Consider the following 22,315-nt stretch of genomic DNA (forward strand, 5'->3'; position numbering starts at 1 on the left):
CATGGTTAGTCTCATATACAGGTCACAGCTCAGCATTCAGAATTTCTTGTTCAATGGAATCTGCAGTTTTAAGTAAAACCAGTTCTGTATGTAACACTTCTACATTCCTGGTTACTGATCTCTGCTTTGGCCCAGTCCTGCCAAGTGCTCRGTTGTTGCTCCTTGTGAGATAAATTATCCACACCAATATTTCTCAACTCAATTGCACAGCTGAGCAGTGAATTATTTAACATGGAATGTTCAAYAGCTTTTTTCTTCCCTGGGAAAATGTATGTGAAATATAAACAAGCATTAATGTAGTTATTGTTTTTATTRCTTTTATAATAAACTATAAATAAATAACTATTTCAGAAAGGTTGATTTAATTGATGTTTATATTATGATTTGATTGTATAACTYCAGAAATACTTCACTGGTGTTACTGTTTCAGTACATGCTAAGACTTAATCTAGTATTTTTTACTATAAGAAGTAACAAATTGTTAAGGTATGTGTCTCATTTCACATTATTTGAAGTACTTAACAGTTCCAAATGAAAAATATATACATCTGCTATTTTTTCACAAGCACACCTAATTCCARCCTGCTGAAGGCTCAATGAGTTTTGAATGGCTAGAAATGATAGCASAATTTAATCCATACATAGCTCTTTTCACACTCATGATTTCTGGATTTTCTGGAAAATAATTAGTAATTTAGGATACTTGTTTTTCAAGCAAGGGAGCTTTAGTAAGAGCTAGTGACTGGCGGTCTAACTGTGATAACATCCAGGCTTATCTTTGCTTTTGAAAGGTGTCAATCAAAGAGGAATTTCTCTCTGTCTGGAAAGTGTTGTGGTAGCATAAAATCATCTGTTTCCCAGAAAGTCTCAGGCGTATCATATGTTTCCTTCAGACTTTTCAACACATCAGTGACATAGATGTTCTGAACCACTTTGCTTACAAAATGCAAACTTTTTTTTTTTTCTTTTTTTTAGCAAATGACACCATTTTATCTGCTGTTTCTCTGAGCTTGATGCCTTTCAAGATTTCGCTCCTCCAAATAGGTTCACACCAGCCAATATCCCTGTTTATGTGTAAGCTCCAAGAGCAGCGTGACATAAAAAATTCWAAAACCCCACATCTATATTACACCATTTCAATCTGCATTGCCTCCCTGCTGGAAGTATAACTGAATATTTTGTACACATTAAAAAGCAAGCACACACGCCCACTTATACCTCAGGATATTCCACATACTCAGCAGCTGAAGTTATCTGATTCATTTTGTTTYCCTGGCTCTTAATGTGACCTTTGATCTTCCCTGTTTCCAAAYATTGACAAATGCTATGCCAGAATGATACTCTGATTCCAAAGGAGTGAAACCACAAATGTTACCAAAAATAGGTGCCTCCTCTCTCCCCACAGAATATCCAAAGCATTATTTGCATGGTTTACTCATCTCAGCAGAGGACTTGTAGAAACTGGAGACAAATGACAAGATTTCTCATCTCTCCTTTGGCTGCTGTTCCTCCCACTCCTAAGCAAAGGGGATCTGCTACATTTGGAGAGGAGGAAAGACGTTTTCTGAAGGTCTTTGGGTGCTACAAAAACAGTGTGTGAGGGGATGCTGGGGACAGCCACGTGTAGGGATGTGAGCATCATCTTTCTCTTCATTCCATAAATAAAATTGCACTGCAATTTCAAYGGCTGCTGATATCAGATATGTGGGAGCAGCAGGCAGGAGATGGAAGGGACATGATTGAAGGCAAGAGGAGAGGAAGGAGAGAGGCCTGGCTCAACTCAGCTGCTTCAGATTTATTCCTAACTTTTTAAAGTATGTAAACACTTGCTGATGAAACATTTCTGGTAGAAATACTATTTAAAGGTCACATTCCTCCAGTCATTGCTATCTCTATCCAAAACTAATAAATGAACAAATGGGAAAATGAAAACACCAAAAAAAACCTCAAAACCCCCCAAACATAAACAAACATAAACACCCCCCACCCAACCTCCCTAAAACTATAGGACTTAAGGAAAYAAATCCTTAATCAGAAAATTTGTTTGCTTCCCCTCACAACTTCCAGCATGCTGTTATCGCCACATAAGGTATGTATTTACACCCTGMAAAATACTGAACTCATGTAACAAAATTATTATCAAAACAGTCTTATTCTTCTAATTGAGTGCTTGCTAAAAATCCAGAAAATCTAAACCAAATTTTACTGRTGTTCATATGAGATCCATATCCATTTTACTAATGGATAAAAATTATTGACATTTACATGGGTTTCTTAAGTAACCAGTATATTTTCCCTTATAAATTCATTTCAGAAACATAACATTCTAATACTATTTTAACAGAAGGAATTAGCCTGCATTATTGTAAAGAAGAGGACCTAAAATGTCCTTTAACAATTAAATGAATGTACCCATGTTCAAAGCATTTAGGACCTTGAAACCTCACACGGCCTTAGTGTGTGTTAGAAAAAAACTTTTAACAATATCTTTATAACAGGAARCTTGAGTACCAAGAGCTTGCCTCAAAAGAAGTGAAAAAAAATAGTAAATTTTCTGAGTAATGATTCAAATTACAAAAACTCACTAGCATCATCTGGAAAAATACCAATATAAATATAGCTTTTGGATTTACTACTGATTTTATTAAATTTAATTTCTATCCATGAATTTAAAAATTTTCATAGGTCACAAACACCTCAAAAGAAAAAAAAAAAAAAACAAACAACAAAAAACCCCAAAAAACTAGCAAAATGCAACACTTTTTCTCAATGTCAAAAGTTCAGAATTTGCCACAGCAATAAAATATACTGCTTTAGTTTAGGTTTAGACATGGGCACATACATATAGAAAGATTTATTTAATGATTAKGCAAAAATGATAATTTCAACTATAAATTTCTCATTATATTAATAGTCTTAGCACAATTACAGTATTCTGCTGTATAAATTGCAAGTACAGAACAAGTTAACAATAGGATTTTCAAAACTGGGTCAGTTTGAAATTACAGGACATCATATCAGTAGTAAACCCACCAAAAAAGGAATCATGCTGATGTAACCTTTTCCAGATGTTACCAGGACAATTTTGCAAGTATAAACCCCTATAAGGAACATTTCTATAGAGACAAYTTTAGATTTCGACTTTGAGCTACAGACAGTTTGTCTTTTGAAAATCAGAATTATGTGTAGAAGATTAATTTGTTTCCCATTACAGTTTCAGATTTCTTCTTCATCCATAAAATTAACTGCAGTGAACTTCCAGGAGTAAAAAGCTGTCTTTTTTCAGGCTTGAATAAGAGGAGAAATAGTCACTTGTCCTGAAATCTGGCTACAATTAAACACATTGAAGAAAAATTAAAAGCTGTAAATGTAAAACTTYGGATATTTTGCTGTCATCCTTTGTTATAAAAATACTTTACTATAAGAATAAATTATAAGTATGCATCACCTACATTTCACTAAACATCACTAAATGTTTAAAATATTATTTAAATAGACTATAAATATAAAATAAACAGGTAATGACAATATTTACCTTTTCCAACTGGGCATTTTTTTTTGATTTATACAAAAACTCCCCCACTGCCACAAAGACAGAAAGCACCAATCCTGCTGCCAGCACGATGAAGATTCCTCCAATGTTTTGAACTCCCAAAGCACTGGCTTCTTTACTTTCCTCTTCTGGGCAACCATTGCCTCTCCACCATTTCTCTTTCATCATGTGGAGCTTGCCTTCTTCCTGCAGCTGAAGAATTGCTATAGTGATCTTGTCTCTATATGGAGAACCTAAAGAGACCACAGGGAAGAAACATCACATGGAATGTCAGTTATTCTGAATAAGAATAAGTGATATCTCATGAAAAACTGTAATAGCCATATTAATCAAAAAGGCATTTGCTTCTCARCACAGTCACATTGGTCACATAAATAAAAATCTACTTGCTCACACAAACATATAGCCACAGACTAGATTCAGCTGGTGTTGCCACTAAGCCAGGCCACTTGCTGCAAAAATTCCTWTCACATTTAGTCCCATGAACTTGAGTATCTTCATGCCCAACTATTATACCCAGCCAAACACTATTCTTTTTTTAAAATTTTTAATTTTTTTCCAATATGTTTTTAATAGTGTTTCAGTAGATTTAGTCTATTATACATAAATCTACAAGCTGTTGCTTCATAGCTTGTTACCCTAAAACTAATGCAAGGTTTGATATTTAATGACCACTTTATCCTATTAGTTTATTAAAAGAGGGAAAAGCAATTTATGCTTCAGGATCAACCCACAAAAGTCCCTATTTGATAGATTGTCAGKCACTTAAAACACCTTCTCATATGCACTTACTAATAGCACCAGGCAGCAATACATTCAGAAGGATAAGGTTAAGTGTGTTTGGATAATAGGAATGTAAACTSTCACATTTTGATATATTTCTTTCTCATAATTTAGTGTTTTAAAATGATGTGATAATTTTGTGTATTTTGAACATTTCAAGATTTCAAGGGACAGTTCAAAGGGTGGTGTCACATCTTTGTATGCAATCTGCTCTCTTTTTTTCAYATTGTGCATAAGTGYTTTTCRGTGAGTATGTTAAAATCTACATTGATAATTGAATAATGGCAATGAAGAAAGCTTTTATTTTCTGAATGTTAGAGAGCAAATCATGTCAGAAGTGCTTTCAATGTTAAGACTTGTGCAATGTTTAAATAGAGAACAAAGCCATCATTTTTCCTCTTCTCCTTCGAAAACAGGAACAAAAGACTCTTCATTAAAGTGGTTAAGAAATCACAGCAAAGAAAGAAAAAGAGTGGATGAAAAGGTATGGCATGCCCTCTTTCAGTTGATGTGAATGCAATTCTATAATGAAGCCCTCCTATTTCTTTCTATCAAAATAATACTACTTACTGGCTATAGTTTTTACAGCCAAAGTATTAAAGCTTTTTATAGCTAAAGTATTAAAATACATTTTCATTAGTTTGTTATATTTTAAAAAATTATTCTGAATCCACTAGAGAGATACTGCCTGTTTAACCACTTAATGTTCTGTGGTCAGCTGTGAAGGAGCTGAAGAAATGCATGGATAGTATTTTTTATAGTCTTTAAACTGTCAGAAAACATGCATACTATTTTTTGAAAATTTCTTTTAACTTATTCTATATTTCTTCAATATCTAGAACTTACCCTGAGAAGAAAGCTTATAACAAGCTGCTGTGTCAGTATAGAACATAGAAAGGACAGTTAATTAATACAGAAGTACCTTTTTCTTTATTCAAGAAAAAAAAAAGATGGGAAGAGCCATCCTCAAATTGCAAGGATTTGTGCATTTATCRTCTGTGCTTAGAAAAGGACAATGTTTTGTGCTGGAGGTAAACTGTGTTTACACAGGACTACATAGGAAGCAGAAAAAAAAGGAAAACAAACTTTTGTACTCTTGTGATGCAGTGGCTTAAGTCACATCATTTCAGACCATCCTGATTATKCTGGAACTCTGCAAACCCTATGCTTGACACATTGCTTCAGTCAGATGGAAGAAGGAAAGTGATTAGTCCACAAGAGCCTGGGGAAGTGTAAGTGCATTCTGTAATCATTTGGGGATATTTTCAACATTACACTTCATATAAATATTTAACAACAACAACTTAAATAACATTAGATTCAGAGAAATAATCTTGGACCCAGTTTAAACTGTCTTCTGATCTGACAGGCTGCTTTCTAATTAAACTGATTTGCATTTTGTTTCCACACTTTCTGTTGGTCTAAATATAGTGAGCACCATCTATTCTTCATGTATTATTTATATTTTCTGGGGTTCAGATTTGTACACTTACAATTCCAGTCTATTCAAAGCAGTTAAAAAATTAATTAACTGAGGAATTCATAGTCAGAAACAATAAAGCACAGTCTACAATTAGTTAAGTTTATGAGGGCTGCATATAGGAACACACAGTTAGTAGTGTTTCAGCTCAACAGTATTTGTATAACYGCTGGTGGCTTGCAAAATTTTGCACAAATAGCTGTGGAATGGACATATTATGGGGTCTTTGGTGTTTCTACTGCAAAATTTATATTTGTTATACCTTATTATCCTGTCTAAGAAGCTATCTGCTCACAAGTAAGGATCAGTGTGGGATGACCATCATTATATATTGCTGCAGTTAAATCAAGCTTTTAAAAATTTATACCCATGAAAAACCTAACATTAAATGTTATAGTCCGATTCTATTTCTGAAGGACTTAGAATATTCTAAATACATAGGTTTACATTTTGCAGCAAATACTGAGTACAACTAATAAGCTGATACTTCAAAGGGGAATTTTTAATGCTGTTTATACTGATTCAAGTAGCAATTAAGAGAACAAAGGGAGCATATGAACAATATTATTTCCTCAAACTAGATTTTCTCCTAACTTTTTTTTCTTTTACAAACGGGACTGTAAGTCCCAGCAATGGAAAATCCACCCAGAAGCACCTGAACTATTTGAAAGTATGATGGTCTGACCTGTGGATGACAAAGGTAGCATAAAAATAAAAAAATAAAAATAAAAAAAAAAAAAAAAAAAAAAAAAAAAAAAAAAAAAAAAAAAAAAAAAAAAAAAAAAAAAAAAAAAAAAAAAAGAAGAAGAAGAAAAAGGAATATGGTCAAGGGACCCAGATTACACTATGGATATTAGAGCTATTTCCCCTGCAAAACTGAAAAATGTCAGCAAGTAAATGCAAAAGATTTCTCACATTTATGGGTAATTTTCCCTATCACTCTCATCACATGAGTAAAAGATGACTCAATCCCTTCCAAGAAGTGCTGCAAGAAGACCATGTCTCACTTTTTACATTTTCTATTCTAAAGTGTCTAATTTCATTTTATTTAAATTTTCATTAAAGAGAATTTACTGTTCAAAACACAAACAAAACAACAAAAAAAATAGAGACTTTAATACTCACAGACAATATATATTAATGAATTGGCAAAATACATACAGTATGAGTAAGAATAGAGCATAAGAAAAAAAATAAAAGAAACAGAGAATAAAATCCTGAAATGCAAATAAATAGAAACTTCTGATCTCAACATTCAAAAAAAGACAAAGCAGTTAAAACAAATCCAATCTCATAAGTCTGTGCACGTAGGGAAGTCAGGGAGGGGACAGAGAGTGATTTTTAAAACTCTATTCCAAAATCAGGGTGAAATAATAGGTGTATAATCTTCCAATGAGGGAAGAGAAAGGGAAAAGACCAGTATAAAAATCTCCGAATATTTCTCCCCTCTCTTTTGCTGGTTTCTGCTGCTTTTATATCTCCATCAACTGATTATTTATTCCCATGRCAAACTGGGACTGGAGGATCTACAGAATATAATCTATACATGGTTTTCTGGTCCTACTCCAGCTGCTGTTTGCAGGAATGAGAATTTCTGCCAGAAGAATTTTAAGCCCTTCTGTTATAGATGATAGAGACATTAGTRCCTTCCTACACAAGTTCAACAACCTCAAGAGGTGATGCAATAACTTCTAATTGAAGTTACCTTCTTATCAACATTTAAAATAAAAATCAAAATTTGCATAAAATATCTTTTTCTAATGCATCTGTACAAAACTAGCAGTCTCCCAGAATTACTGCAGAAGCTATACATAGATGTGTTTTCTGCCCTGAAGTCTCAGTATATAAAGATTTATGCACATAATGATATGTTTAAACATAAATTATGAACACATAAGCTTTTTATATTGAGACTTCACTGCATACAGATTAGTATGTTGAAATTGTGCTGATCTAACTGGTCTTGAAAATGCTTCCCACTAGATTTTAACTTAGTAAAATCTCTTGCCTGGTTGCTTTTAGTCTTTTTTACTTATTTTATCATATGAAAGCAGTTGGAGCATATTGGGAACTGTAGAAYTGATTTTGAGTCTAAGTAAATCAAAAGGAAGAGTGGCATTCTGCRAACTCCTTCAGCAAAAAAGTTTTTGACCAAGAATTTTTTGTTACATCATGCCAGGTGTATTTTACGAAAAGGAATCACTATGAATTGCCTGGTATTTTTAAATATGCCCTCAGGATATAACAACACACTTACATGTTATTTTTGATTTGCTGAATAGTAAAATACATTCTGCATCCACAAAGACCACTGATAGCATCTTTTATCCCTATTTTTTTTTCTTTTGTTATTAATAAACCCATTTTATTTATCTTGCAACATTGTTTCATACTCCATGTACTTGACCTAAACAAATGACAAAGGTATTTAGGAATACACCATCATAGTCAGAACCTAGCTACAAAATTTAGATAATTCAGAAATTATTTGAGTAATAAATTATTTATTGGAAGGAGAAAGCCACATATAACAGAAAAGATATCTAGGTTTTGAAGCTGTATGTGACTATTATACATTGAAGAAACAACCAATTCCAGTTCTAGTTTGACCGTTGAAAGGAAATTTATAATGGGAGAGTTTTGGCTTATTTGTTTAGATTTTGTTTTTTCAGCATGAACCCATTCCTGCTGTGGCTATCCCAGATTGTTCTATCTATCCTAAAGCTAGATTGGGCATAAATACAATAAAYCTCAGTCACAATCTCACTCCAATGTAAACCCACCTGAAATTTCCATAAGAATGCTGMTTAACACTATTTATACTACTGGAAATCAGTGAATCATTAAAGTTCTAGCATAACAACATCTGTCTTATCCAATAGCCTAGCCCTACCAAGAATCACAGACTAAATGTCCAGCCACCAAGTTGGCTGTATGCTTAGTGATGCCATATATGAAAGTTTTGGGGGTTGTATTTTTCTATTTTACCTGCTCATCTATTACTCTGACAAAGGTTTCCTTTTACTTTTACAAGACAAAATTCAGTTCATTCCTTTGGAACAGACATTTCTTCCTAGGAGATAACTGGTGATTCAGTRTGTGGAGTTCAGCATCTCCCAAGTGTCATGCACACTACAGTCACAGGAGTGACAGAAACAACATGAAAGGTATTTCATTTACACATAACTGTGGAATAGATGTTTAATTATGAGGAACCATGGAAAACTATTTCCTGTAGCCTCATACATCACAGGGCCTGAAAAACCTTCCAGTATTCTAAGGCATAGTCAACAATCAGCAATAAATACTGTCAGTTATAACATCCAATAAGAAAGTATTAGGTACTGGGTATAGAAGAAGCACTATATCTTCACAGAATTATTTTGTTTTAAAAGTTACAACCACATCAGCTCCCAGCGCTCCTTACCATCTCTAAGTGGGATGGAAAGGAAGCAATAGAAAGAAGGGTCGACATARCTTGGTTCACTCTTTCTATCTGTGGGTTCTAAAATCTCCAAGAAATATATGAAAAAAAGAAAAAGGATTTTCTCTGTTCCCAGTCCTTGGCTCCACTTTCAAAATCAACTTTTTGGTGAAAAATAAATCAGTGTTTCTAGAGTCTTGTTGTAAACCGGACACTTCATGCTACATTAGGGTTATAATATTTTAATATTAGACAGGCTGTAAACAGTACATATTTATTAAGTTGCAGTTACTATAATGGAAAATCCTCAGTAGATGTTTACTGCAGCCTAAATGATCCCATAATGAAATTAGAACTGCAAATATTCAAAACAGAATCTAAACCGAAACTGTTTGCTATACCTTTATATATATATATATATATATATATATATATATATATATATATGTTATATATATATATATATATATATATATATATATATTCACCTTTGAGTTACAGGAATGGTTTGGAAAAGACAAGATGCTGGTAAGTCAGAAAACATTTAAAATCAGTATTATATGCTAAATGTAATCAAAACACTTTCTCAGGTGCTGTTTTCTTGAATTGTTTTCTTCCCACTCATAACCATTCCCACTTAGGCTAATTTCTGGTCGCTTCTTTACAGAACCAAAATTTAAAATTTCATGCAGGTATATAAAGCTAAAATGTAACCAAGATGGATGATGCAGCAGAGATTTATTACATATTCATTTTCCAGCCATAAGTATGAAAAATAATTGATACCAAAGTTAGATGGATATTTGGAGTTGGAACTRAAATGGCCATTAAATAATTCTCTTGTTCACAAGTACTTATCATTTTGGGATTGGGAAAAGGGATGTACTTAAAAATATTAATTGCAAGTAGCTTAAAACATATCTATCTTCCACAGTGAGTACATTATGGAGCAAAGCAAAATGAAATAGGATAATGGTTGCCTATATTGAATAATTTAAATAAGATGATAACAAGTGTAATTCTAAATATACACCATTTTTCTCTGTTTCTTTTTGTAGTACTAAGAAAACCTTAACAGAATGAAAAAGATGTCTGTGGACTTTTTATTATTTTAAGTACTCAGACCATTATTAAATTATTGTATTAGCCCTTCAAACTCTACTTTTTTTTTTCTTTTTTTCYATTCTGTTTAGATGTTCAGCCTCTCTTCAAGCTATCATTATAAACTCCTCAAAAGCACATCTCTTAGACAGACAAAACAAATGAGTGTTAACATTTTTCACAGACTCTTCATGCATTTTAACATCACAGACAATTTGAAAAGATCATAATCATGATACACTATTATCTCTCTACCCCTGTTGAATTGCACAGCTGCAAGATATCTTTGTTGAAACCTCTAGTGAGAAAATCAATGATATTATTTTTGCCACAGATAAAAGTATTTCATATTTATACTGTGCTTTCTTTTTTTTCAATTCGCCTTGCAAATCTGCGACACTCTTATATGAATGGTTTGCAAATATAGCCTCCTTTGAAAGAAATATTTGTCTAACGCTACCCAGCAATAAACAGATGAATTAAGGAATCCAAAAGAAATTCTACGGGCACTTCTGGTATACAAGAATATTTTGGTCAGGCAGATAAGATTATGTTGAAAGACAAGAAAAATGTAAGGCCGTAACAAATCTGTCCAGACTTGAAAGCCCATTTCATTTCTGCTTTTGCAGAACACCTCAATCCCTTGGAAATTCTCTAATGAATTAAATGAATATAATTGTTTTCCCATTAACTATTTCATCATGGGTGAGGTATGAAGTGGCCTTGCGTGCATGTGACTGCAAGCCATGCAAACACCATGTGCTGGGATGAAATACACCAGGGTTTTTGTTTTTTTTTTTTTCTAATTAAGGGTAATGTATCAGGCAAGAGACATTTTAAATTTGTAGATGAGTCTTTGCCAATGCAATCCATGGTACTGTGTGATCATAGAATCATTAAGTTTGGAAAAGACTTCCAAGATCAACAAGTCCAACCTTTGACCAAACTTAATCATAACACAAAGAGACACCTATGGCCATTTCTTGAACACTTTCAGGGCTGGTGATTCCACCACWTCCCTGGGCACTCATTTCAATGCTTATCAACACTTCCAGTGAAGAAATTCTCCCTCAACCTAAACCTTTCTTGGGGCAGCTTGAGGACTTTTTCCCTTTTCCTCTTGATAGTTGTCTGGGAGAGAAGGCTGACCTTCTTGCAGGTAGTAAGGTCTYCCCTGAGCCTCCTTTTCTCCAGGCTAAACAACCCCAGATCCCTCAGTGGCTTCTGTTATGACTTACTCCCAGACCATGTACATGACRTACATGAATGGCACACATTATGGTCCTAGGGACAACAACATCAGCATGAACTTTTAATAATGTCTTTGCTTTGGTAATATCTGTTTGGTAAATTCCTGCTAAAAGTCACTTCTTTTAGGCAGAGTGTGCTCACCACAGCTACCAGAGGTTAAGGGTTTTGGAAATTCCTTATTGATTTAAATCTCAGTCTCTGCATGCTTCCCAGAGAGTGCTTCAATATGCTCATAATCCTGAGGCAACTATAAAAAAAAATAGTTCTTTCATCAAATATGTTAGCTACACATTCTTAAATTTCAGAAATAATAAATTAACTGCTTAGGCAGTTGAAATTCTCAAATTACTTTCAATACATGGTTTGACCTGCATAAAAATAAATAATTTGCAATTTTTTTTTGTATTATGTTCAGCTAATGAAGACAAATGTATTAATTTGTTTTAGTTACAGGAGATCTGAAGCTCAGCACTTTTATGCATGTCTAAGTGATGAATATTACAGTTCAGATTGTATGAAGGATTACAGACTAAGTGCAGGCAAGCAAAAGATAAAGGCCTTCTGTCTTGATACACGGTTTCCTATTTATTTCCGCAGAGACAGGTTTGTTTATATATGTACAGTTTTTAAGCATAGTACTGGATTGACAGATGGAAATTTTTTTACAGGAGCAGTGCATTACAACAGGTAATAAAGATGGCTCAGATATCCTCATGTGCCACCCAATACCAGCAGGAAATAGCTACAGAGTCTGAAATCACAACAATGATTGAAATGACAGCCAGCCTTGACTATTGAGTTTTGTACTTTACAGAGGAAATCTGGGGATACATTTGTAACAAGGAAAACTTTAAACTTCTAAACAGTTCGGTATTTTCAGATAAATAGAATTTTCTTTCAGTTACATCAACCAAGTGTATTGTTAACAACTCTGGAGACTAAATTTATATATAATTTACCTTTAATTCCTTTCAGTTTTGAAACTGCTGCTTTTTGAAAGGTTTCTGCATCATTGATATCTGTGACTTTGCTGGTTTTACATAAATATATTTAATCATAGATGTGTAAAAAGAATACACCTTCTGTTTACCCATCCATGTCAGACACAACGGAGGTACTGGAAGAGTTGTTGGAGCAAATATCACTGTCACTATGGCACCTAGGGTGGTGTTCTTTCTTTTAGGTCTTYAAAGGCAGTGTACAATTCTGATTTTACAAATTTTTTTAATGCTTAAGAGAAGTAACAAAAATACTGAAGAAAAAAACCTGCCTATGTCTCCTGAAAAAAAAGTCTAAAATTATGTTCTGCATTAATCACTGCCAAATGCATGCATTAGTTGAAATAAATTTTTCAGTAATGCTCAATGCCAGGTATTGTGCTTACTAGCATTGYTTTCTAGTCTTGCCTGAGATTTAAGGAAAGTTTTCAAAATGACCCTTTAGAACATGTCACCTTTTAAGTTTGGTGAAGGTGTGAAAAGAGAATACGGAAAGCAGTCTTAGCTACAGTAAGGACTTAACTTCAAAGWGTAAGCAATGTTTATAAAATCCAACCAGTTACTTTTGAGAGGATGCATGGGATCCCTTCTTTTTTTCTTTTTTTAAAAGTATTTAATATAAGCCAGTATTCTCATTTCTTGTGGTTCCCTTGCTACCATAATGTTCTTTGATTCTTAACTTAGACTTCCAGGAGAAAAAAAAAAAAAAAAAAAAAAAAAAAAAAAAAAAAAAAAAAAAAAAAAAAAAAAAAAAAAAAAAAAAAAAGAAACACCAATGTGAAGGGGAAGATGCTCAAGTTCTGCAAACTTTCAGAACAATAAATGCCAGGCATTGGGAAAAGAAACAGTTTTAAACATATGGAAAAATCACTTTGACAGCTCTCCTCCCCACTGCATTTACTCACACATGTYAAATTAAAACTATTTTACTTCTGCTACTGAGAGATACATTAGACCTTTTYGAAACTACCAGAAAGCAGGGAAGTGTCTCAGGGTTTTCTTCAGACTTGGCCTAACAGCTGGCAATGTAGAAATCCCGTTTTCTCTTCTGCATCCATTTGCCTGCTATCACTTCTTCCTTCATACTGTCATTTTTTGCAAAGTGCAGSAACTCTATGGCAGTTTGAGATGACAGTGAAACTTCAGCCTTGCTTTTGTATTCACATATGTTAGAGACAGAAATGTTATGTCTGGGGAGCTTGGTTTTGGTTTTTTGTTTTCATTTTTGTTTTTGTTTTTTGTTTGGTTGGTTTTGGTTTTGGRTGGTTTGGGGTTTTGTTTTGGGTGGGGGAGGCTCATTTTTAAAAAAAWTTGTAAATTATCTGGTTCACAGAATCAGATCCATAAATCTTTTCTACCCCTGTTGTTTCTAACAGAAGTAAATTAAATTTAGAGTAACAGGCTGAAAGCGTGCAGGAATGTTTGCGCACCTGTGCATGAACAGTGAAGAGCTCCATAGAATGGAAGCATTAAACATGTAAAAGTCTCTTGCCAAACCATTCTTTAGGGAAAAAGTCTTTTCCTCCATATCTGTTCCCAAAAAGCAGTTGGAAAAGCAACAAAGAACTTCATCTTCTTACCAAGAAGAAAACACTTTGTCAGAACTGAATGTTCAGAAGTAATGTGATTGGTCTGATTGCCTACACTAAAACATATTGGGAATACTGAAGTAAGGTGAAGGCTTTCAATGATTAAAGTGATTTCAATGATATCAATCTAATCTTTTTGGTGCATCTAGTAAAATTCTCTAAGTGTAAAAACAAAAAAAAGAAAGAGGCAGAGAAGAAAGAGGGGGAAAAAAGGAAGTGAAAAAATATAAAGAAAGGTAAAGAGATTGTCCAAATGTCTCTTAAACACTGGCAGGCTTGGGGCATCAAATACCTCTCYAGGAAGTATGTTCCAGTGTTTGACCACCTTCTGGATAAAGAAATGCTTCCTAATGTCCAGTCTAAACTTCTCCTCGTGCAGCCTTGAACCATTCCCACATATCCTATTCAGACATGCCCTAGTATATATCAAACCTCTGGTCTTTAAAAAGCTAAACAAAACTTAGGGAACAACATCCTACACATCCATAAAATCATGAAGTGTTATTCATACACCTACAAGACATTTATTTTATCTACTTTTCACTTTACAGGCAAGCCCCAAAAGTAAACTAGCTTTTAGACGATTGTAAAAAACCCCACCAAAACCGGCTGCAAAATCTGTCTGGAATAATAAATGCAGCAAGGAAGAGGCTGGCTGAACTCTAAGAGGAGAGTTAAGACTATTCTATTCACTTGCTCTTGTGTATTTAAGAAATAAATTATTTATTTATTTGCATTATAAATACATTTAGTTGTAATATTTGAAATTACAAGCATCTATTAAAAKATCTATCTTGAGTAATTTATATTCTCTGTTGTGCCTAATTTAAAATTTTCTGTATTTGAAAACATGCCCCTAAAAAAGGGCAGGTCGTGAAATAATTTGCAAAATACCTGCATTAAGAACATGGTCAGGTCAATTAAAAAATTTCAGTATTATAACATAAAAATGTTTACTATGAATACTTCTTATAGTAGGCCACTCCYTAGAGACAGAACAGGTAATATATATTAGATGAATTTATACATTGTTACTGAATACGACATGATAATTAACTGTTACACATTTTCTGATTAAACTATTTATTTGTTTAAATTCTCTTTGAATTCAGCAACCTATCACTGAGGTAGGAGCAATACTAYTCTATTTAATTTATTAATGGCTTAGATAAATATAAATGTAAATAATTCATGAAGTCATATTCCTAGAGAAGGTACCAAGTGGCAGACCATAAATTATTGTCTGAATCCTTTTTATTCTGCAGTGAAATCTTTAATTTAAGTGAGTGGAGTGTGAAATACTCTTCCTAGATTCTATGTCTGATGAAATTGTATGAATTTTACTGTCTTCAAAATGCACATTCTCCAAACAGCATTTTAATTACACACTACACAGCTGACTGAAATTCAAGAAAATTACAAAAGAAAGGCAATTAACCCCACTCTTACTCTGATTTTACAAAAATAAAATTTAAAAATGTTTATGTTTCCTACATTATACAAAATTATATGAAGAAATTTCTACATACAAGTGATCTGCACATTACATTGGTTGGCTGAAGAGATTTTTGAATTCATATGTGAGTGGACACATTTTTGAGAATCTTTTAAAACAGTGTACTGTGGAAAATATGTTGTTGGTTTTTTTTTGTGTGAGAGGCAAAAATATCTCTAAGAAAAGACATTTAATTTGATATTTCATTTGAATTTACAGAAAAGAGAAATTCACTTAAAGATGCACCTCTGAATCGAACATGTGAATCTTGAAGTTTTGTTTCATGCTTTGAACTTAAGTGAGAGTGCCCATATCTGGGACCTGAAGCCAATGCATCTCTGCTGGAAGGCTGTTTATTGACATGTGAGGTATAACTTGCTTGCATCACAGTAATTGTCAACTTTCCATTGTGAATTCATAAATATACCCTGTGCAGACCTCTTTCATGCATTTATGTGAATAAATTTTCATTCCTGTATCTGTGTTACTATTGCAAGTAGTTGCAGCTTTGTATAATGGGAATTTATGTAAGATTTGTCTTGGAAATGAAATGCTGGAAATGTTGACCCTAAAATACATAATTTAATACCATTCATATCCTGAGAGATGTATTTTGTCCCCATCCACAGTGTAGTCTCTATATAGTCAGGGGAGTGCACTTTTTTTTTTTTTTTTTTTTTTTTTTTAATTCTTTAATGTTGACAATTAGATTTCAAAGATCTGAATATTAAACCAGCATTTTTCAGGACATCTTAGTAGTCCATCAATATGGAAGTGCCAGAGATTCGAAGAGAGATATGCTCTGGAAGTAAGAGTCATAGTTTGATCACAACAAGTAAAAAGTAGGTCAAAAGACCTTGTAAAAGAGAATCATGTAACAAATTCAAAGATTCTTCTCTTTGTATTTTGCTCCTARTGTATTATTAATATTAATAACAGAATTTGATTTTATTAACTGCACAGGAATAAAGGGTAAATAAATGTGTATTTCACCTTTCCCTCAAACATTTTTTGTTTTTGCTTCACCATTATCAGGTGTTATAGCAACATCACTGCTACACCACTAAAGCCCCCTCTTAATCTAATTCTGCAATTTTCTGCAGCTCAGCAACAGAGAAACATCAGAGAAATGACCAGCTCCAATTTCTTCTATGCACCATATCTCTCAAACACTACTTTCCATTTTTTATTTCTTAAGAGTTAGAAGAAATATATGCAATTTTTTTAAGATTACTAACACATACCATTTTTCATTTTCAAAATGTCAAAGGCATTACTTTGCATATATCTCCACACATACAGAGTTTGTCTGGCATAYGCAGGATAGTCCTCATCTGTCACARAAAGGCAGATGATCTGAAAGGTGCATGTTCAGTAGACTTATTCATATGGAATCGGTTCAAAATATTCACTTGTCAGCCATCTATGTGCTCCAGGTTCAACATAGAAGCAAATGGCAGTTCAGTAGAAAATCTGCCCAAGCCAGATGGGAAGTAGCCTGCTGTCAAACATGCTGAAGGGAAAAAAAAAAAAAAAAAAAAAAAAAAAAAAAAAAAAAAAAAAAAAAAAAAAAAAAAAGAACCGGAAACCATCCCAGTGAGATGAAATATGATTTTTCCAAAAGATCATTTCAACTGTGTTCCTTCCAAATGGAAAGTAGAAAGTAGAAAAGGAAAAAAAGGAAAAAGAGAAAAAAAGAAACCCATCCAAGAGAAGTAAAGAGTAGCTTCACACGTTACTAAGGCTTTAATATAAAGTGCATAGAAACTACATTTCTAACCTTTTGTTACGGAAAATAGCATATGTCTCTTAATATTACTGTGTTTTACAGTATGTTGACATACTGTAAAAAAAGTCACACTAACTGTGTTTCAGTAGGACATAAAAAGTAGATTGCTGGATAGATCAGGTTTTCTTGAAAACAAAAGCTACCATTTCTTGGTTTGATAGGATGATAGGACAACCACAAGCATGTGGTATCATAAACATTTAGGAACTCTTTGAAATGATAAATTTATCTCAACTGGGGTTATTCAAGAACAAACCAGATTTTAAACATCTCTACAAAGCATGATGATGACACGGGAAATTGAAACTACTGAAGATGATAATAAACACTTTAGAGGATCTGTAATGAAAAGCATAAAAGTTTCCCTTAATACCCAAAGGGTTTGTTCTCCTTCCCTCTTCCTCTCCCACTACCCCTTTGTTCATTTACTTTGTGTGTCTTTTCTCTTTCTCTTTCTTTTTGCCTCCTTCCATCCCCTCCTTCCTCCATTGAAAATCAATATTGGATGGTGAGGTGAATGTCCCCACAAAGCCTAATTTCAATCACTAGAAGAAATTTTATGAGTTTCTAATAACAGTGGATGATATATATCCATATTATTAGAATATGTTAGAAATTTGAAATGAACTGTACAACATGTCAACAACAATATGCAAAATTTTCCTCTCTACCAGATTCACTGTTGAAGAACACAGAACTGGCAAAATAGTGCCTCCTGATAAAACATGCCAGAATAAAGCAAAAAAACAAAAAACAAAAAACAAAAAACAAAAAAAAAACAAAACAAAAAAAACAAAACAAAACAAAAAAACCAAAAAAACAAACCCAACCCCACATGCGGATCTTCAAACTGAAAAAGGTTTTTTTAAAAAGCAAACAGAAATTCTGTAGCAAAGCAAGTGTTATACTGGTGGTTACGAAGCTATAAACAATGTTGCAAAGATAGAACACGAAACAAACACAACTCTATTTACAAGGTTCTCCCTTATCTGCTCCAAAGTATCAGTTGCTATCAAGTATCTCTTCCCAGGCCTGTTCTTTTCATAATAAATCAAGGCTTTTTTCGGCTAGCACCAGAGGTGGCTGACTGAAAATCAATTCTAGTATATACCAAACTTCAATTTAAAAATGTGTATCATGAAAATCAGTCATTGTATGCACAATTTACCAAATTCACTTTCCCTAGTTTATTTATCACTGCTGCAAAAGCACCATACAGAATTCTGCCTTGCACCTATTACAAACATCACTGTATCTTGTTGATTTTAAAGATGCACACTGTTTCTGATGATTCCATTTTGTTCCAAAACTATGCAGTTTCCATTTTCCTTCATCAAAGTTATATTTTAGCAATCTAAACTTCATTTATTTCACTGATACTTTTAGAGGAAATAAAATATGCAAACTCATATTTTGCTTCTCCATTTTGTTTGGAAGGTATTGATACCTGTGTACTTCCTTATCCAATGTTTGTTTTTGGTTTTGGATTTTTTTTTTTCCTCCTAATCTTGTGCAATTTTCTTTCTCTGAATTTAAAATATTAATATCATGAGTAGAGAGCTTTTATTGCAGWACTCTAAACTGGTGCTATATTTGGGTGGTTGCATTTTCCAGGTGATTATCTTGTCATAAACTACTCAGATAGCATATTTTTCTGTTAGGAAAGCTTTTAGCTCTTTTTCTGGTAGCTGCTTAAACTCAAGCAAATTATGGTCTCACTATTATTCTGCTGCCTTCAAAATAATCAAGATATGTTGCACTTAATTCCTTTAGTGCTGTTCTGCAAAAGTAACCATATCCTTTCTACTGTAGTCAACATAAGACCTGTAACAACTGTGCTCGACAAATTTAATCTTATATGCAAGCACTTCTGCAATTTCAAGCCACTATTCAAGGAGATGGATGGGATTTTTTGTAAATTCTGGAGAGGATATCTCTGTCTTCCCAATACCATGCCTGTAACACCATATGAAGTTTAAGAAGTGCAAGTGGTGGATTCTGTACCTGAGAGAGAGCAATCCTGGTTGTGTCTATAGACTGGGAAAATAGGCTGGAGAGCAGCGCTGTGGAAAGGGGTCTGGGGGTCCTGGCCAACAGAAATTTGAACATGAGCCAGCAGTGTCCTGGCAGYCAGGAGGGCCAAGCCTATCCGGRGGGGCATCAGGCACAGCATCACAGCCAGGCAAGGGAGGGGATTGTCCTGCTCTGCTCTGATCTGGGTCATCCTCACCTCGAGTGCTGGGGGCAGCTTTGGTTACTGTAGTGTAAGACATTAAACTATTAGAGACTGTCCAAGTGAGGCCTGGAAAGTTGGTGAAAGGTCTTGAGGAAAAGCAATAAGAGCAGCAGCTCAGGTCACTTCAGACACCTCATCGCAGTTACAACTTCCTTATGAGGGTAAGCAAAGGGGCAGGTACCAACCTCTTCTGTGGTGACCTGTGACAGGACTGAAAATGGCATGAGGCTGAGTCAGGGGAGTTTTAGGTTTGACATCAGGAAAAGGCTATTCACCCAGAGGGTGGTTGAGCCCTGGAAGTAAGCTCCCCAGGGAAGTGGTCACAGCATGCAGCCTGAGTTCAAGAGGCACTTCAACAATGCACTCAGGCACATGGATTTTTAGAGTGTCCCATGCAGGTTCAGGAGTTGGACTCTGGGATCATAATGGGTCCCTTCCAAGCACATTCTGGGATTCTATGATTTCTTAACACAAATAGTTCTGTACTGTTCTACCCAGCGATGAGCTGCTTCTCAAACAGGCACAAGCTGTAACAAATACTTTGTATGTGAAGCCATTGCACTGCAGTTTTCCAAGCACTTGACAAGCTACTCTTAGGATTATTAACTGTAAAAAAATTACTCAGTTGTCTGTCTATAAACTTCTTTCATAGTCATTAAATAATGATGTAATCTATTTCTATAGCTAGAACCATGTCATAAGTTCTTTTAAAGACTTCAGAATTATTTTTTCCCTGTAGAAATGAGATTAGCTAAAACGCATGAGAATATTTTGTATTATCCACTTCTCTGTAATACCTTTTAGCTTCAATAAAGCAAAATATTCAATAAAACTATTCTGACAGACACCATGGAAATGCTTCTTCATAAGGATTCCTTTCAAATGTATGTGCAAACTATGCATCATTCTAGCAGAGGCTGCACAATCCCTTCCTCTGAGACTGCACCTAATACAGAGGATCTAAACCCATTATAAATGTCAGCTCTCTTAACAGCATTATATAGATACTCCCAAATATTGGATTAATCTCTTATTCTTAGCTTTTCTGGGAAAGCCCCAGATGCTGTTTTGTTCTACCTTCATTTATTTTATGAAAAGTTTTGCTTTACATTCTGTTCTATTTGCCTTTATGAAGCTGTCATCTTTTTTCAGATCATCCTTCAACTTCTTTCACTAAGTTTAACAYTGTTCCAACTCTTGTTTTACCTCCTTTGGTGACCCCTAATTCCTGCAGGTATGTCCATTATTTGTTTCATCTTGATTCAAGACAACTGTCAGCTCACATATCCCCTTGTAAAACACTATTATTTCTCTTGACACAGACAATTTGTTGATACGTGGAATCTTGCAGATGAATAAGAACTGAATAATGTCTTTGATATGACTCAAAGTCAGTGAAAAAATAGTGCCTACTCTCCCCAAATAAAGTAGGSGACAATGACCAGCAGTTTACTTTASTTCTTCTTCTCTTTAAGTTCAACATTTCTTCCCCTAAACTTCAGAATTCTGTTTCTAGATTTATCATTGTTTTAAAGTGACTTTCTCCAGTGTTCACACTGCTTCTCTGGCTTACACATAAACAGAATAATTTCTGGAATGTTTTTTGTCTCTCTGATGCCTATTAGTTTGGCATTTCACTGTTCACCTAAATTTCTGGACCATGCTTCAGATACTTCACAGATCTGCATGCAGATTATTCAAGAAATTTAAACTATCCTTCAGATTTGATTTTCTGCATACCAAACTTAAATGGAAGATATGTTTCATCCTCCAAATAAYAAAAAGGTTTATAGATAAGAAGATACAAGATGCTAAGAAGACCAGCAGGACTGAARTCCAGTCCATTCTGTCATTTTCAGGTTTACAGAATACAAAAGCAAGAATAGAACAGAGAGGAAAATTTGATATGATTCAAAACTAGATTCCTAGCAACTAATTGTTCAAAGACAGAATGAACAGAATCATAATTTCTTCAGCAGGTGTTCATTACATAGAAAATTAAAGAAATAATGAACATTTCAAATATCTTATTAAAGTAGCAGTAAATATAAGTACAATATATAGGCAAATCTGTATTTGGTAATACTAGATACCTCTTTATCCAAGTTATTCCAATAAACTTTATTTCCTAAAATTCCTAGCCGTGTGCTTGATTAAAGTACTGGACACAACTTTGCCAGAACAATGATTTAGCATTTGCTATTAAAACAGATAAAATCAGTACCAAATGTAAGACCTACCTGAGGAACAAAATCAACCATATTCACATCAATTACAAAATTATAAACTCATGTTAAAAATTAAGTTTAAATAAATATTTGCCTGAGAAATAACCCAGCAGAACCACCTTACTACAATCTTTGTGTCACACTATTTTCTCTCCAATCAGTTCTGAAATCTAAAGCCAGATCTTCATCTCATGTCCTTTAAAMAATCACTGCACTCACTGGGAGCTCAGTTTTTGCTGAATCCTATCCTGTGGATTTTAGGAGCCARACTAATTAATAMYTGTATTTGGCTTTTACTCTTGCAAYTAAAATGTACTTAGTAAAGAACAGCTGACCTGGAATAAACTTAAAGGATTGGAATTTCCATGCCAATATGCAAAGCCATATT

The 22,315-nt window shown here is 33.9% G+C and overlaps 1 protein-coding gene across 3 annotated transcripts in view; it reads right to left on the reverse strand.

Moving 5' to 3' along the window:
• The window catches only part of GRIK2 (glutamate ionotropic receptor kainate type subunit 2), a 358,136-nt gene that overhangs the window by 15,838 nt on the left and 319,983 nt on the right, over nt 1-22,315 (reverse strand). For 2 of the 3 annotated variants that reach the window (XM_057364086.1, XM_057364085.1), the window contains exon 16: nt 3,536-3,786. In XM_057364086.1, coding sequence (XP_057220069.1) covers nt 3,536-3,786 — 251 coding nt within the window. Of the gene's footprint in view, nt 1-2,741; nt 3,329-3,535; nt 3,787-22,315 lie in introns of those variants that run through there. The other variant, XM_057364087.1, reaches the window with a different exon arrangement.

This window comes from Malurus melanocephalus, unplaced genomic scaffold (genome assembly GCF_030028575.1).
Source record: "Malurus melanocephalus ecotype Western Australia unplaced genomic scaffold, MMel_1.1 scaffold_35, whole genome shotgun sequence".
Lineage (NCBI taxonomy): Eukaryota > Metazoa > Chordata > Aves > Passeriformes > Maluridae > Malurus > Malurus melanocephalus.